This window comes from Desmodus rotundus, chromosome 5 (assembly GCF_022682495.2).
Source record: "Desmodus rotundus isolate HL8 chromosome 5, HLdesRot8A.1, whole genome shotgun sequence".
In the NCBI taxonomy this organism is placed as follows: domain Eukaryota; kingdom Metazoa; phylum Chordata; class Mammalia; order Chiroptera; family Phyllostomidae; genus Desmodus; species Desmodus rotundus.
This window is the reverse complement of record NC_071391.1, coordinates 154,441,532-154,460,042: the sequence shown is the minus strand read 5'-3', so window position 1 is coordinate 154,460,042 and position 18,511 is coordinate 154,441,532. Positions and strand designations below refer to the sequence as shown.

Sequence of the window (18,511 nt, the reverse complement as noted above, 5' to 3'; positions counted from 1 at the left end):
GATCGGGACTTGGGGGACACAAACGTCACTCACAAATCTTTCCGTGGTTCACATGTGGTTAGACCAGGCCTCTGAGGAGGTCTTTAGAGCACTATAGATTCAACGTGGCTAATGACCACCTACACTTCACTGCTGACCTTTTCAAGTCGACTCGCCTTCTGTCAGTAAGAAACCAAATGTGTTTAGGTGTCTAAGCTCATAGACATTTGCTGCCTACATTATATAAATACACACACACACATACACACACATATTAGCCCTAGATAACTGGACTTTTAAAAAATCTGTAAACATCCTCTCTTAAAGACAAGTTTTAAGATTAGATTTAAAAGGAAAGAAACAGAGGTACTAAAGAACTAAGAACTAAAATAGCTAAACCTATACCCTTTCTAAATAAAGAAATACCACATTCATAGTACCAAACCTACTTGGTTTATCAGTTTATTATAAAATAAATCAATAGACCTGTCACGATTCCTGTGACTAGGAAGGCAAGTAGTGTGGCCATAGACTGGTTTACTACTACACGACTTTGGAAAAATCCTGACGATCGAACGTGACGACGACGACAAAGGATGACAAAGATGGAAGCAGCTCACCTTTCCTGAGCCCCGACAATCCTTCAGGTACTTTATATGTGGTAACTCACTGACTCCCACCACTACTTTATAAATTAGGTACCACTACTATCCTCATTTCACAGAGGAGGAAAGAAAAACCCACGGCGGGTTCTGTGCCTGCACCATCCGATACAGCAGTCACTGGCCACGTGTGGCTCTGAGCACTTGAAATGAGCCAGTCAGAAAAAGGCAAATACCGTATGACCTCACTTATGTGTGGCATCTAATGAACAAAATAAACTGACGAACAACATAGAAACAGAAGCATGGATACATGGAACAGACTGAGAGCTGTCAGAGGGCACAGTGGAGGAGGGGGCTGGATGAAAGGAGGCGAAGGGACTAGCCAAAAGGCCGCACATACATAACCCACAGACTTGGACAACAGCATAGTGATGGCCAGAAGTAAGGAAGGGAGGTGGGGGCTGGGTGGAGGTGGGCAAAGTGGGAGAAAAGGGGGACATCTGTAATGGTGTCAACAATAAAAATAAAGCTAAAAATTGTGCTATGTGACTAAGGAACTGAACTTTAAATTTTATTTAAATGAAACTGAAATAGCCACATGTAGCTAGTGGCTACTATATTGGACAATGCGTCTCTGTAAAAACCGAAGTCTAAAAAAGTCTGGTTAGTTTGGGGATGACAAAGCAGAAATGACAAAATCTGAGGAATATGTCAGAAGCATTTTGATGAACAGCTTGGTCTATGGCACTCAGAAGCAAGTTCCAAAAGTTTTGGGCATTAAAAAGTTTACATAATCTGTAACTGAAGATTTAGTAGAGGAGCAAACGCTGCTTTTGAAGGTTTTGTGCTATACACGGATGCTTCTTTCAATAAAATGTTAAACTCTAAATTGAACTTAAATTAGATATGTACAAAATTACGTTTAATCTTTAGCTATTTTATAAATTAAGTAGGAGGTTGCCACAGTCTACATTTGCTATCAATTCTTCAGAAGTTTTAAAAAATTTCTACCTCTATTCCTATACACTACTCTTAAATTAATCATCCAACATTTGGTACAATTTTTCAAATAATCACTTCTGGTTACTGAACATTTTATTTGTTTCCAATGTTATTCTTGTATATATAATGCAACGAGGTACAAAGTGATACATGAGTGTTTAGGAAATGCAAGAAACAAAATAAAGACGAGCATGTACAGCGCTCAGCGTGTGCAGTTGTGCGCACTCAATATGGCGGGCAGGTTCCTGGAAACTGTGCTTCAAGTAAAATGAGGCATATACTGGAACCAGTGTTACCGTAGACTCATTGATATAAACAAGAGTTAATTTGCCATGGCATATTTCTGGTCACAAAAATATCACCAAATTTCTAAATACAGACCCACAACACTTCTCATATTGCAACACTGAAATAAATGGGAGCTATATGTACATTTAAGAAGATGAATAAAAACAAGTAGGAGAATTCTTTTCTAACTCACTTATTCCTGTTCATGGGCCTGGGTAGCTGGAGCCTCTCCTGGCAGCTGAGGGCACAAGGCAGGACCCACCCTGGACAGGAGTCACTCCAGCACTGGGCCACGCACACACACCCACACTCAAGACAATTTAGACACGCCAGTTCACCCACATGCACGTCTTTGGGGTGTGGGAGGAAACCAGAGTCCCCGGAGAAAACCCAGGCAAACATGGGGAGAACATGTAAACTCCACATAAAGAGTGGTGTTAGGTAGGAATCAATTTTCTTTTTTAAAAAAAGATATGTCATAGAGAAAGGGGAAGGGAGGGAAAAGAGATGGAGAGAAACATAGATGACATGAGAGTCATGGACTGGTTGCCTCTTGCACGCCCCCAACTGGGGGCCTGGCCCACAACCCAGGCATGCGCCCTGACCGGGAATGGAACTGGAGACTTTTCGGTTTGTGGGATGATACCCAACCCGCTGAGCCACACCAGTCAGAGCCAATTTTAATTTTCTCATCAACACTGTAAGGTTGAACAAAAGAACATTATTTGAGGATCTGTTGTACTGCTTTCTTTTATGTTCATTTTATTTATAAACCTGCTTAACATATTGGTTGGAGTTTATAACTAAACTGTATTTAATGCAAATTACTTTGTATGGGACATAGAAATTCTCAAATTTAGGTAGAACACATCACTACTACAATTATTATCCTGATTCTAAATCTATGTTTATCACTCATTATAGAAGAAATATTATTTAATTTTTTAAAAACTGCTCATCTTTATAATTCCACACTATTTCCACAATAGGAGCAATGCTCACATTAACCCTTAAATAAGAGTTCTGAAAAGGCAAAAAAGTAAACAAACAAAACCCTTATCTTGAGTTCATCTTTAAATGACAGAATCCTACCACACATCAGAATTTATTTTTATGCAAGTTACTCATTTTTCCAAAAATCTTATAAATCTCATAGTCAATCTAGTCTTAAAACTTTAGATATACAATATGTATTTTCATAGTGACCGAGAACACGTTTGAAACAAGATGTAACTGATTAAATGCATGGTGACATTAAAACAGAATTACTGCCCTGGCCAGGTGGCTCAGTTGGTTGGAGCGTCACCCTGTGCACCGGAACGCTGTGGGGTTGAACCCCCGGTCAGGGCACATTCCTAGGTTGTGGATTCCACCCCTGGTCCGGGAGCATACCAGAGCCAATTAACTGATGTTTCTCTCTCTCTCCCTCTCTCTCTAAAACTTAACAAATATATCCTCGGATGAAGATTATAAAAACAGAACTGCTTTCTCAAGATGGTAGAGTCATTGGTGATTCTTCCCTCTTTTTTTCTCATGTTCTCTAATATTTTCAATGTTAACGTTAAAGAATTATCATCTGGACTCACTATTTCCTTATAGTTATAATTAGCTAATGAAATTTACCTCAAAATTAACAAGTCAGCATCTTAAGACTAATTTAGTGATTTAAGAATATAATACATATTCTCAATTCTAAATGACATACACAGTAACTTAATACTTACTAAGGTGGTTAATTTGTATTTGAGAAGTAAATTAAAACTAGAATCATAAAAAAGCTTTAAAAACATTTTATTATTGAAATTAAATATTTTCTTTTAAAATTATTCCTATTAAACAATTGTGTGTATTGACATATATAATCTATGTAAAAGAAAAACAAACTACTTTTTTACATATACTACTAAATGAATCTTTATTGGCTCAATCAGTTTACAATCACCCCACGCTATTAAAAACACTTAATATTTTTACCTCATAGCACTCTGCTTTTTGTCCTCCACTTTTATACACTGAACACAATGTGGCTTTAAGTTATTCTTAACTCTCAAAGGCAAGCACACATTTCAGATGATATTGCAGAACACGCCAACACTGACTTGCAGGATTCACTGCATATTCTAACAGAAGCTATATGCAATGTTTTGAAATAAACTGCCCAAATATTTTCAACAAGAATACTTTAAGTTTTGCATTTATAAGCTGAAAGAAAAATATCACAAAAGAATATTTTATTACCTCTACACTCCCCCCCCAAAAAATCCCATAACCTCTCTATCTTCCCACAAGCACAAAGCTGCTTACCATTCATAGCTGTGGGAAACTGAGCCATCATGGTCCCGAATTTTCCTTGCTAGCTCTCAGCCATCTGCAACATAAAAACATTGTGCCATTAATAATACAACAAGGGCAGATCACAGCTTAGTGCACCCGCCAAGTAGTGGGAATGTCTGTCCCTTCAGCTCACACTTCCAACAGAAAACAATGCAGAGCTTCTGCTGCTGCTGCTGAACTGGCAGAATTTACATTTGGGGAAGGGTAGGAGATTTAGTTGGCTAATGGTTCTGCCTTTAAAATGAACCATTTAAAAGAAAAACAGTCACATTTAATAGCGAATATTGAATAAAGAAACCCTTGGCATGAACCAATTTTGTAGAAATTAATTTGGGAAAGAGGAAAGTTATTACAACTCGGCAAGGATTTATTTCAGGGAAATTAACTTTGTAAGTTCAATGTAGATAACAATTAAATCTTTAATACTCTTCTTTTTTAAAAAAAAAATCCCCCAAACAAGAAAAACATCCAAAATAAATGTAGCATAAGTACTTAGTCAAGTTCCACAAGTTTATAAAAACAGTCTAGAAGTAATTATTAAAACATAAGTTTTATTTAAATATAATCGAATGTGCTGGGCAAGTGCTCTGCACTTGAAGAGAAGGAAATTTAGAAATTTAACAGCTCTGGGTTCAAATCCCAACCATGCTAGTTTCCTAGCTGTAACCATCAAAGAGTTACTTAATCTTTTTTGAGTCTCATAGTCATCTGTAAAAATACTTTCCAAGAGTATTTTTTAAAGTATTAAACATAATCCAGTACAATGCCTGACACATAGTGGGGTTTTGGTAAATGGCTTTCTGGGTGTCCAGGAAGGAAGAGAACAATGTAATTCTGAACCCTAACTCATTAATTTACTATGAGTAAAGTCAGAACGTTTTCCTTGAAACTCAAGGGTACGATAAATTAGGGAGTGTGAAGACCTAGCAAACCTACAGTAATGTACTTAGTAATTAAAACCATGGATTATAATATTGTAGGAAAACACTACTATATTAAAAAACTACTCAGTAGCTCATCCATTTACCCAAATCATTTAAGTATTAATATTTTTAGAAGCTTAACGAAAAATGTTTGCACCAGCTATTTGATCAAAGGGGACACAGAGAGTTGCACATCCTGGTGGACGGTGTTACCAGAGCAGGTGGCTGATTAGCTGTCAAGAAGTGTTTACAAGGTAACGTACCTTCGTGAATTCAGTGTGCTCAAGAAGAAATATGAACGTACCAGTATAACTACCAAAAGTGAGTCACACAAACCAACAAAAAACCCTCTGGTATATAAATCCAAAGTACATTAATCTACGAGAAATTTAACCCAAGAGAACAAACAGCAGCTTTTCTTCCTACAAAGCCAACAATCATATACTAAATTGAGCAACGGGACTTAATTGTGATTAGAAAGTTTAAGGGTAAGCTTTAACTTTCTTTTTCTGATGAAAGGAGGTTTATCAGAAAGTTTAAATCTGACACATTTATCTACACAGCAGGGATAAGCAAGGACTGGGCAACAGGGATGAACAAACCTCCAATGCTGCGCTGGCACTCCCAATTTTTTTATGACTCCCAGCTTTTCTGTATGTTACCACTATATATCATCCTCCTCTCAAAGTATACCTTCTTGCCCTGGCGGGTGTGGCTTGGTGGATTAAGTGCCAGCCTGTGAATGGAAAAGTCGCCAGGTCTATTCCCCACCAGGGCACATGGCTGGATTGTGGGCCAGGTCCCCAGTTGGGGGCATGTGAGAGGCAACTGACTGATGTATCTCTCACACATCAAAGTTCCACTTTTTTCTCTCCTCCCTTCCCTTCTTTCTAAAAATAAATAAATAAATAAATAACATCTTAAGAACAAACTATAGTTTTAAAAAAAGTGCACATTCGTTCTTCAGATGTTAGTAACCTTTACTGCAATGGCACTTTAAATGTTTCCACACTTTGACTTCATCTGTCACTATACTCTTCTGAAGTAGGAAATTTCACCCGTGTGCAAGATGGTTTTCTTCACTTTTTTCTCAAAGGTAATATAAACCATGGTAGGATGGTCAGGAACTCCTTGAGGAGGTATTGTGTTGAGATTTAAAGGGTAAGAATGAGCTCTAACTGTAATGTTAAGAATCTGTGGTTGACACAGATTTAATGTTAAGAATCCATGGACCTGAATCTGTGGTTGACAAGTCAGATTTCACTAAAGAATCACTGTGTAGAAAGGGGCAAGCCTGAAGCAGGGCGATCAGTTAGGGGAGAGCTGAGAACAGTGTCTGGCACTTATTCCAGAACAGTGGCAGCAGAAACAGAGAAGATGGGTTGAACTGGAGAAACAATGAATGGCTTAAAACAGGTAGAACTCAGGGACTGTTTAGATCGAGGCATTATGGAGTAAAAGGAATCAGAGATGGCTCCCAGAATCGTAGTTTGTGAGACTGGGTGAATTGTGACTTGCCAACTTAAAAAAATAAAAAAGATAGCGAACACAGCAGGAAGCCTTATAAATCAAGTTATGACTACAACTTCCTCAAGTACAGAAATTCTACAAACAAGTGTAACACTTTTACTTCCCCAATTTTAAATTATCATAAGTAACGTTAAACCAAAATAAGCTATATGCTGCAAAAAAAAAACTATTTACTTATGAAGATGCAGCAGTAAGGGCTCCTATTTTATTAGGTCTCTGTAAGAGAGAGATAACTTTAAAATGTGGGAGAAAATCCTCTATCTACAATGCATTTTATAACTGCATAAAAGCGTGTTAAATACCAAAGACCCCCTGGAAAAAAAGCAGACAAATAAAAAATAGGATCCTAACCTGGCCGTGTGGCTCAGTTGGCTGGAGTGTTGTCCTGTACACTGAAATGTTGCAGGCTGGATCCCCAGTGTTCTCTCTCTCCCTCTCTCTCCCGGCCTCCCCCCCCAGCCCTCTCCTTCTCCAGCCCTCCCTCCCTCCCCACGCTTTTCCACTCCCTCTAAAAAGCAATTTAAAAATGTCCTCAGGTGAAGATTCAAAACAGAAGAAGAAACAGGATCCCACAGTCACAAGTCTTAGATATCTACCTAGGACCTCTGGCTAGGCATCGTGTGTTCTGTGAACACAGCAGAATGCTACTTAACAGATGCTTAATAATCACAGGTGCAATCCTGAAATAAAATCAAAGAATGAATCAAATAAAACAATGGGCAGAGAAGGCAAATCCCTTCGGTGAAGCCAGGATACTAGTATTACAGAACCTTATTCACCTGCTACATGGGATTCAGTCACCTGTGTACCATAACATGCAGGTACCCTGTTATAACAGGGACACATGGAGGAATGGGTATAACATCTGGCCATGGTAACGTAATTTGTTGGAACCAATAAGCTTTTAAAGCATACCATTTCATACCTGTTATGTTTACATCAACTCTCTGGCCTGTTGAAGAATACCTCATGTTTAACAATTCTACTGATCTACTTGCAGAGAAATAACAACAACTGAAATTATGAAAAATGCAACAAGTACATTTCACTTTTTTAAAAAGTAAAACTATTTTACTTTAAGTAATCATAACAATTTACCATTTATTAAGTCCTTACTTACTATGTGTCATGCTAAATATTCACAGGAAGTCCATTACATTCCAGGTTTTTAAAAAAAATTTTATACTTTATTGGTTATGCTATTACAGTTGTCCCATTTTTTTCTCCCCTTTCTCCCCTTCCTCCCTGCACCATCCCCACCCATCAGCCTTCCCTGCTCCCCGCCCCCCCGCCCCCCCTAGTTCATGTCCTTGGGTTGTACATGTAAGGTCTTTGGCCTCTCCATTTCCTATACTATTCTTAACCTCCCCCTGTCTATTTTATGTCTACCAATTATGCTTCTTATTCTCTGTATGTTTTCCCCCAATTCTCCCCCTCCTGTTCCCCACTGATATCCAATCTCCATTTCTGTGATTCTGTTCCTGTTCTAGTTTTTTGCTTAGTTTTTGTTTTTTAGGTTCAGTTGTTGATAATTGTTGAGTTTGTTGTCATTTCACTGTTCATAGTTTTTGATCTTCTGTTTCTTAGATAAGTCCCTTTAACATTTCCTATATTAAGGGCTTGGTGATGATAAACTCCTTTAACTTTTCCTTATCTGGGAAGCACTTTATCTGTCCTTCCATTCTAAATGACAGCTTTGATGGATACAGTATTCTTGAATGTAGGTCCTTGCCTTTCATGACTTTGAATAGTCCTTTCCAGCCCCTTCTTGCCTACAAGGTTTTTTTTTTGAGAAATCAGCTGATAGCCTTATGGGAACTCCTTTGTAGGTAACTGTCTCCTTTTCTCTTGCTGCTTTTAAGATTCTCTCCTTATCTTTCATCTTGGGTAATTTAATGATGTTGTGTCTTGGTGTGTTCCTCCTTGGGTCCAACTTCTTTGGGACTCTCTGAGCTTCCTGGACTTCCTGGAAGTCTATTTCCTTTGCCAGATTGGGAAAGTTCTCCTTCATTATTTTTTCAAATAAATTTTCAATTTCTTGCTCTTCCTATTCTCCTTCTGGCACCCCTATGATTTGGATGTTGGAGTATTTGAAGTTGTCCCAGAGATTCCTAAGCCTCTCCCCATTTTTTTAAATTCTTGTTTCTTCATTCTGTTCCAGTTGGATGTTTATTTCTTCCTTCTGTTCCAAATTGTTGATTTGAGTCCTAGTATCCTTCCTCTCACTGTTGGTTTCTTATATATTTTCCTTTATTTCACTTTGTGTAGCTTTCATTTCTTCCTTTATTTTGTGACTGAGCTCAGTCAATTCTGTGAGCATCTTGATTACCAGTGTTTTGAACTCTGCATCAGATAGGTTGTCTGTCTCCTTGTCACTTAGTTCTTTTTCTGGAGTTTTGATCTGTTCTTTCATTTGGGCCGTATTTCTTTGTCTCGGTGCATGTGTATGCGGTAAGGGGTGGAACCTTAGGTACTTACCTGGGTGGGGCAATCCTCTTTGCTATGCTGTGGCACTGCATGTGGGGGATGGGTCAGAGAGGGAACAAGGCCACTTGCTCCGCTCTCATCCCACTTTCTGTCACTTCCCTCGCTTCCCACCACTGGATTGTGCCCTTTCGGGTGCTGACTTGCAGGTGGGTGGGTTTGTATATGTTTTAGGACCCTGTGGACCTCTCCAAACGACTCTCGTGGAAGACTGGGAGTTTCCCTTGCCACCGCAACCCCCACAGATTTTTTACAGCCAGGGGTTTGGGGCCTTCAGTTTCCAGTGCTGAAACCCTGGGTTTTGCGGTCTGTCTCACTCCCCCTTGTTGCTCCCCGCTTATCTGAGTACAATTATGTGAGATCGCCCACGTGGCCCACCACCTTGCCGTGCATTCTCCCTGTTCTGGCTGCCCGTTTCAGCCCCTCCTACCAGTCTGGATGAATGTTTCTTTAACTCCTTGTCTGTTGGACTTCCATGCAAATGATTTTCTGGGAGTTCTGTTTGTTCTTTGTTTTTAAATTGGTTGTTATTCTTCTCTTGGTTGTGTGAGGAAATGAAGTGTTTCTGACTACTCCTCCATCTTGGCCAGAACCATCTCCATCTCCATTATGTTCTAGGTTTTACAGAAAGAGCTTCACACACACAGGACCTTGCAGACTATAATCTACCAGGTACCAGATACTGCTAGATCCCTTTGATAATATTAATAATCCTCGCCATATCCCAGTAAGGCAGATGATACAGGACTCACTTCACAGTTGAAGAACTGAAAGGTTAAATTACTTGCCTAACTTCAGTAAGTGATGGAGCCAGCATGCAATCCCAAATCTGTCTAATTCTAAAGTCATGGGCTTTATCTGCCTCATCCTCACTTACATGCAGATAATAATTAATGATGAGTGGGTCACAGGTTCCTGCAAGCAGCAGGTCAACCTAATGTTGGTACATTTGTAGGCGTAAAGAAAAACAAGTCCTTGAGTCTACATCAATCACATACATAAATTAGGAAGTGCTAATTATTTCTTACCTCTAGGTATAACTTTTTGGGGGGAAAAGGGTAAGCATATCCTGAATTACATGCCTGATTCCTGTTTTAGGCACATGTAATTGAAGTCAGTATCCAATAAATACCTCTCCACTCCTTGGAGGGGTAACATGCAAAGATGGGTAATCTCAGCAGCTTGCAGCTATCATATCATTTAATCACTATGTTAATTACTTACGGTTGTATAATATTTATGTGAAGATTTTTCTGCGCATTGTAAATGAATGGAGAACTGGCATTGCTACCTTTTTAGAAACCAAGAAGATATGTATGGTAGAAAGCAGGCACAATGCAAAGAAGACTGCTCTGATTTAATGTAAATCAAATGCAATTTGGAGAATGCGGGAAATACAATCATAATAAGGCAGAGAAAAGCAGAAATGCTTTAACAGGAGTAGGAAATCCTTCCTCTTCAAAAGGTAAGACCCAGAAAAATAAAAAATGTAGCGACTATAGGTAAAAATGTAGCTACTATAGGTAAAAAGTAGCTTAATTAAGGTTGGATTTTTTGTTTGTATAGAAGCACAGAGTTATAGAAGAATTACAGTAATTATTTAATCAAAAGCCCTCAATTTTCAAGATGTAAAAACGAAGATATTTGTGTGAGCTCACACAGTCATAGCAAAACTGGTCCTAGAAACCGTATCTCTATGTCCAGTGCCCTGTTTTCCAAAGTTCCCCAACTTCCCTGATCATATAACCCGGGACATGTACTAATTCTACAGATTTTGAGGCTTTAATCTCACTAGAAGATTGTGACTCAGAAGACCATTATGTGAATTAGGGCATGTACCTCCTTAAATGTTCTTCCTGCTTTGAGACCTGTGAAACAATAATACAAAGAGTCACTTTAAAATGGAGCCAGAAGAACTGCCTTGCAGGAATACGCCCCAAACCTATGGAAGATTAAAACAGGGCAGAATAACCTTTGGACTGGGGGAGCCTCAAGCAACACTGTGCCCCAAACAACTGCTTGCAAATATAGTCGATAATACTGTAATGACTATGTATGGTGTCAGATGGGTATAAATTTAGTGGGATGATCCCTTCATAAGCTACCTATCTTATCACTATCTTATAGACCTGAAACTAACACCATATTGTATGTCGATAGTAATTGGAAAATCTAATTTAAAAAAACAAGGTAAGAAAGCAGATATTCTCACTACTGGACTGATGACTCGGGGCCCGAAAATTAAAAAACATTGTTTGGAATTAGCATCACTATGTTAGCTTATCTATACCAACAGAAATACCGTCCTTCTACTGATGTAATGGTCCCCTACGCTTCCTCATAAATACCTTTTGCCTTTGTCTCCTAATCCAAATATTATTTGGGCTTCTATCTGCATCAATCCTTCCTGAACAAGCTATTCTTTGAGCTCAAATAAATACTCAAATAATGTTTCAACTTTAATTTGGTCTTTTATTTTTTGATTAACAGACCCTTGCATAGAGTTATTAGTTTTTTCTTCCAAAACACCCACTAATGTCCCTTTTCTACTTAAATTCCTCAACTGATCACAAGTTACAGCCCACACTTCTTAGTATGAAATACGGCACCCTTCAGAACCTCACCCCAATCTACCCCATTCCTGTCTAGACACCTCCCCTTGGTTCAGGTGTCTTAAGTACACCAACCTTTGAAACAGTGATACTCTTTTCACGCCCTGTCCCTCACATCACCACTTTCTTACCAGTCTTCAACTCCCAATTCAAACGTCACCTCTCCTTTGAAAGGCTTCTGTCCTCCCAGGTAGTTAGTTACTGTCTCCTACCTATGTCCGTACACGTATTCATCCCATAGTAACTTCCTTTATCATAGTGCACTTCAATTTCGCATTTCGCATGTTTGCCTGTTTACTTGTACTGGGCAGAAACCATTTTTATTTACCCCTGTAGGCCTAGTGCCTAAACCAGATCTCCCAGAGAAAATGCTCAACAAATATTTGCTGAACAAATGAATTTGGTAAACGAATGACATGGTTGGGATGTTACAAAAGAAAACCACCCAGCGAACAAAGCAAGGGAAGCATGGAGAGAGGCAATGTTGAACTGAATATATAAAAAAGAAACTGGTTGTCTGTTGATTTATTGATGGTAGCCACTCTGACAGGTATGAAGAGTTACCTCACTGTGGTCTTCATTTGACAGCAAGGATGGACCTGGCATATACTGTGCTAAGTGAAATACCATAAGCAAAGTCAGGGAAAAACAAATACCACATGATCTCGCTTATATGTGGAATCCAATGAACACAATAAAGTAACAAAGAAAGTATCAACAGAAATGGAAGCATAGATACGTGGAACAGACTGACAGTTGCCCGAGGGGAGGGTGGGTAATGGATGTCAAATGGTGAAGGGATTAACCGAAGAACATACATGCGTGTCCCGTGCATGTATGTATGCACGGACATGGACAACGACCAGGAGGTTAACTGAGGGAGAGAAGAAAGCGGGGCTGGGGGGAGGTGGGAAAAGGGAGCAAAAAGGCAGGAATAACTGTAATAGCATAAAAAATTGAAAAACAAAACAAAACAAAAACAAACCAAGAAATGTTAAGAAAACAAAGCAGGCTCCAAACTTCTTCCTTGAAACTCTGAAGGCATCAGAGCCATGGATTTTAGACCAAATTGTCCTTTGCAACATGGCCCTTCTGTAATTTGTTGTTTTTCTTTTCCTTTGCAGTATACTTTTAGAGATAAAGGTTTATGGTTTATTTCCCATTGAATTATGACAGGTTTATAGTGGGAGGGGAAGGAAGAACTGGGTTTTTTAATTACACTTCTAGTCATGTTGGTTAAATGCTGATTAAGTTTAAATAAACTCAACTGAAGGTCTGACATTCAAAAGCAAGATAATCAAGATCCTGAGGGCATGTCTTTTAAAACTTTCCCCAGTCCCTCCTCCACTCTACATGCTACATTCACAGATCGACTCTCCAAACTTGATTAGTTGGGAAAATGTTCCCTCCTCATCTGATTCCCAAGGAGATCAAGGTCAGTGCTATAAGAGGATGATTGGAGCAAAATTGCCTACTTCTTTATAGTTTCTACAGTAAGATCAAATTCACAGAATACACATACCCTCCTTATCTGTTTCCCATCTATTCTTTCTTTCATTCACCTATTTATTCATCATACATGAATTGTGATTATAAGTATCTGAAGAATGCTACAAGAACCCCAAAGACAGAACACTACTGGCAGATAAACCAAAGTACAATACCTATCACATAGGAGGTAACATCTGTGTAAGATTTATCTAAAATTAGGTCAGTGGCAAAATAAGTGGATTCTATGTGTCCTTGGAGTGAAGGACATTATAGAGGGGTGTGGGTAGGCACTGACACAAAGGAAGGAAAAGCACCTGAACCTAAGGTAAAAAGAAGAAATGTATGACCGTCCATGTAACAGCAGAGCCTTTCCTATTCAAAGACAGTGTGATTTGAGAGTGACGTGATTTCAAAGAACTCACTTACTCTTAAGTGTTAAAAGAGAACTTAACACTCCTTGGAGTTCTAGAAATTCTAAGGAGATACAAGAGTAGCGGAGTAGGGAAGAGGAATGTAGGTTTGAGAGGGGGTAGCCACTTTAATGAAAGTAGCTCTGTTTTTGTGTTTTACATATTGAGGCTTCTTTATAATAATTTCATCTAATGACTTAACAAAGTTAAACAACATACTGAATTCCATCTCTATGTTAGAAACAATTAAAGGGGAACCAAAGTAATGAAGTAACTTGCCAAAATCACACAATGTAAGAAACAAAGTATGTCACGGTATTGATTCTGAACTTCACTGTACAAATCCTGGAGAGCCAGTGTTTAAGGCACAGTGTATGCTGGAGCTGGAGATCCAGATTTGCTAGTCACCAGAGATTGGGAATAGCTGTCATCGTGTTAAAGAATGACAGTATCCAGGAAATGCATATGTAAGAAACAAAAAGAAGAACCTGGTCTTTGAAAGGCAGAGGAAGAGAATTCTGACAGGCAGTATAGGAAGTAAACTGGGTTTCAGTGTTGTGAGACAGGGACACCAGTTATGAAGTAACTGGAATAATCCAGGTGGTGAGAATTTGAACTTGGGCAATAAAGAATACAGGCATTTCGGAGTTAAAATAGACACGACTTTCTGATCAGCTAAATGCAGAAGATAAAAGAAGAGCATCACAGTTTCTATCTTGAGTTACTATAGAAAGGTCTAAGACAGATGCTCTAAGAAAGTAGGGATTTGGATATTAGTTTTGGGACGGTAAGCAATAAAATGTTCACTTTTGAGCATATCTAATCTGATGTACTTAAAAAAAAATCCAAGTGGATACCTTCAAAAGATGGTATCAATTCCATTCAAGCTAGAGACCCAAATCAGGTAGTCACCAGGGATTGGGAATAGTTGTGACCATGTCAGTGAATGCCAGTAGCCACAGAAAGCATGTGCAGGAAACACAAAGAGAACAACCAGAACATAGGATGAGGAAAAGGAGAGACATCAGGATCTAGAGGTAAGAAAAATGTCTTAAGAAGATAATGGTCATCATTGCCACATGTCACAGAAGTCGAGAGTAAGCCCATTAGTTTTTGCAATCTGTTGTGAATATCGCTCCAGTACACTGAACTGGCTAGATAAGTCTAATGGAAATAGGTAAAGCAGTAAGTAGAAGATGAAGTATAGGTGGTTCTGGAAGTATGTTGTTAAGGGGAAGGGGAAGAAAGGGTTAGAGGAGAGACTAGAGGCCTCAGAAAAGAGGCAATGTTATAAGGCTATTTTTAGAAGAAAAGGAAGAGATTTAATTTCCAAAAGGCAAAAGGAAAGATTACCTAATGAAAGTTAGGGTCCAGAGAAAGTCAAGTAGACAGTTCTAGAGTGCAAAGGGACAGACATTTCTGGCTCTGGAAATACACAACAGGAAAGGCAGTAGGATGAGTAACGATATAGATACTTTTGGAAGCAGAAGAAAAAGGAGTTGAGAAAGTACACCTTTTCTTTGCAACCCTGCTTTCTCTCTTTTCCTTGGGCCCAAACAACAGTCCAAAGAGCAGGGCTGAAAACAGACTCTTTTAACCCAAAAGCCAGTATCACCCAGAGCCTTGCCCTTGTCAATTTTTTAGTCTATTATGAACAATATTAAATAAGAAGTCTATTTTACCAAAAACAGTAAACTGAAATTACCAATCTCATCTTAAATCCAGCCATGCTATATCCAATAATAAAAACTACAGAGGGCTCTAGCTGCGAACCGAAAGGTCACCGGTTTGATTCCTGGTCAGGGCACATGCCTGGGTTGTGGGCCAAGTCCCCCCTTGGGGGGGTGTGAGAGGCAACTGACTGGTGTTTCTCTGGCACACTGATGTTTCTCTCCCTCTTTCTCCCTCCTTTCCCTGTTCTCTTAAAATAAATAAATAAAATATTAAAAAAAAAAAAACTACAGAGGAAAAGTACACTCCTCCACGTACACCCCACCACTGAGGCCTAAACAGACTGACCTCCAAACTGATGTCACACCCCAGCAGGGCCTGCAGAGCTTCCGCCTGTGACTGGTAATTTTCAGTCTCAACCAACCAAAACACGAACAGAACAAGAGAGCAGAGGAAAGAAAATCAAACTAATAGCCAATAAACAGAAAAGCATTCATCCATTTCTATTCTATCAGGCCAACTTAAAGTTGTTTAAAAAAAAAAACACACACACACACATTTCAATTATTGGAAGTAAAGCATACTTTCACTGCTGCAAAAAACAATGCTCATAAGTAGCACATCCCAAGCATTTGAATAAGTTAATGTAAAATAATAAATGTGGAACAAGAATTTTTAAAAGCCAACTCCAAGTTCTGACAGGGAGAAAAATTACCAGGAAAGAATAAAGAGAGATATTCTAACATGGAATTAGTCACACCAAAACCAACAATGTACCCAGGTAATAGCTATCACTACGCAACAACACCTAACCAAAGAGAAGTCCCCAAACACTTCAAATCACAAATTCTCTTCACCAATCTGAATTCTTTATTTCTGAGGGGTTGTGGACTTCTTTAAAAAAAAAAAAAATCTAGCAAACCTACGGTTTGCTTTCTCTGGAAAAAATCCAAATGCACAAAACGTGGTATACAACTTCAAGGGTTTCGGACATTCAAAGTTAATCTGCGGACTTTCAGAGGACTTGTGTCTTCTATACTTACAATCCTTAAGTTTAGTATACACAACTCCCATTTTAAAAAATGTATAAGATACTGGACTGGGAAAGAATCTTTTCCAGTTATATAATCCATTCATTCTCAAACTAGTCTAACCATGGCTCACCAAAGTGGGACCAGAGGGCCAACCTACCCCTACCCACTACTATTTTCCAGTAGAAAAATAACTCTATTATAAAGAATTATAGCAATGCAACACTAATTACACAAAAGCAAAATCATTGACAAAATTAAATTTAACATTAATTCTAAAATTACATTAATTCAAGAACAGCAGCAACTGGAACCATATCAAACTCAAGACAAGATCATCAACAGAACACTGAAAATAGTATCCAATGAGTGTGAGCATGCAGAGCAGGAATTTTTCAAATCTACCGAAGCAACAAATTTATTAAAAGGAAACTAAATCAGAGCTTTCAATAAGTTCTAGAAATTTGCTAATTTTAGGTTAGTATTTGCTAATAATGAACACTAAATTTCAGTAATCCTTAGTAACTCATATTATCATTAAGTAGCCCATACTAGTACTGGGTTGGCCTAAAAGCTCATTGGGTTTTTTCCATACGATGGCTCTAGTAGTGGTTGGTTGTCTTTAACTTCATTCAAAACAACTTTGTTAGACTGTATTGTGGCAGCTGACATATCAGTGTGCATTTAAAAGAATTTATCAAAACTGATGAATTTTTGTGTAGCTATTTTAATATTGAAGATGGAATATGCAACATTTTTGGCATATTATGCTTTATTATTTCAAGAAAGGTTATGTTTCAAAGAAACACAACTGAAATGCAGAAAAGACTTGTGCAGTGTATGGAGGAGGTGCTATGACTGATCAACGTGTTAAAAGTGTTTTGGCAAAGTTTCGTGCTGGAGATTTTTCGCAGACAATGGTCCATGGTCAGTAGACCAGTTGATGTTGATAACGATCAAATAGAGATGAAAATGAAAAATGTGTCTTTTATTTTATGGAAAAAATCATATGGACTTTTTGGCCAACCCAAAGCATCTGGTACTTGGAAGATGTTCATATGATGGCTATTACTGCTGTTACTTCAACATTATCTTCAACTAAAACAGTTAACTTGATTTCACTGATTTTGGGACAACAAACTATAGTTGTATAATTACTAGTAAAAAGAACATATTTTTATTTAATCAATATTTGTGAAAATGGTTACTATTATTTCTACCTAGAGGCTTAAGGCCCCAAATTCACACAGCATGAGAAGGCTTAAAAGCTTTAAAGAAGATAAATCTTCTATCCAAACTTAGTTCTTCCAGTTCTGTAACTTTGCAGCTTCAGTTTAAGATGTTTAAATATAAATTGTAAGTTTGGACTTCCATAAACATTAAGTTTAGCTTACAAATAATCAACTAATAAACCAAGAGGGCAGTTAGTACTCCCATTATATTGAAGATTTAAATTAAACCAATTTTAGAAGAATCAGCCAACAACTCTGAACAAGACAATTCACCCACACAAAAGGGGAAGAACGCCCAAGAACAGCGTGTGAGTCAGCCTGCACTGCTGTAAGGGAAGGGTGGGGGGCGCCGGCTATTTAGCCTATTCTCTTCTGTCTCACGACAAGACTAAATAGTAAGCAAAATTATTTACTTAACTCAAATAAGAAGTACAGAAGTAAAGAATTTCATATACAATCAAACCTCAGTTCTTGAACATCTTGGTTCTCAAACAGTTCAGTTCTCAGAAAAAAATGTCTGCCATCTAACAAAACTTCGGGTCTCGATTCTCTACCCAACAAGCCTTTGATACCTGTGCGGTCAGTCACACATTCCCTCAGGCAACAAACAAAGGAGGTTCGGTTTGCAAACAAATCACTTCTCTAACGGTTTTTTGGAATGAATTAAGTCAAGAACCAAGGTTCCACTGTAGATGCTTCACCTTCAAGTAAAATATCCCTTTTAAACAAAGACAAATTTCTAGGTTCTGAAGCCATTCAAGAAAACACAAACGAAAAAAAAATAAACAGATTCAACTATAAGAATATTTTAAACTTCTGTTGAAAACAAAATTCAAAAGTAAACAAATGGGGGAAAATCACAACAAATATGATGGTTAGTATTTTTAATGTACAGAGAGGTATTAAAATAGATAATAAA

At 38.2% G+C, this 18,511-nt stretch overlaps 1 protein-coding gene across 6 annotated transcripts in view; it reads right to left on the bottom strand.

The window, feature by feature from the left end:
* ITSN2 (intersectin 2) overlaps positions 1–18,511 on the bottom strand; it is a 116,119-nt gene that overhangs the window by 88,020 nt on the left and 9,588 nt on the right. For all 6 annotated transcript variants that reach the window (XM_045189205.3, XM_024552516.4, XM_053925822.2 and 3 more), the window contains exon 2: positions 4,179–4,242. In XM_045189205.3, the coding sequence (XP_045045140.2) occupies positions 4,179–4,209 (31 nt within the window). In that variant the 5' untranslated portion in view covers positions 4,210–4,242. The remainder of the gene's footprint in view (positions 1–4,178; positions 4,243–18,511) is intronic.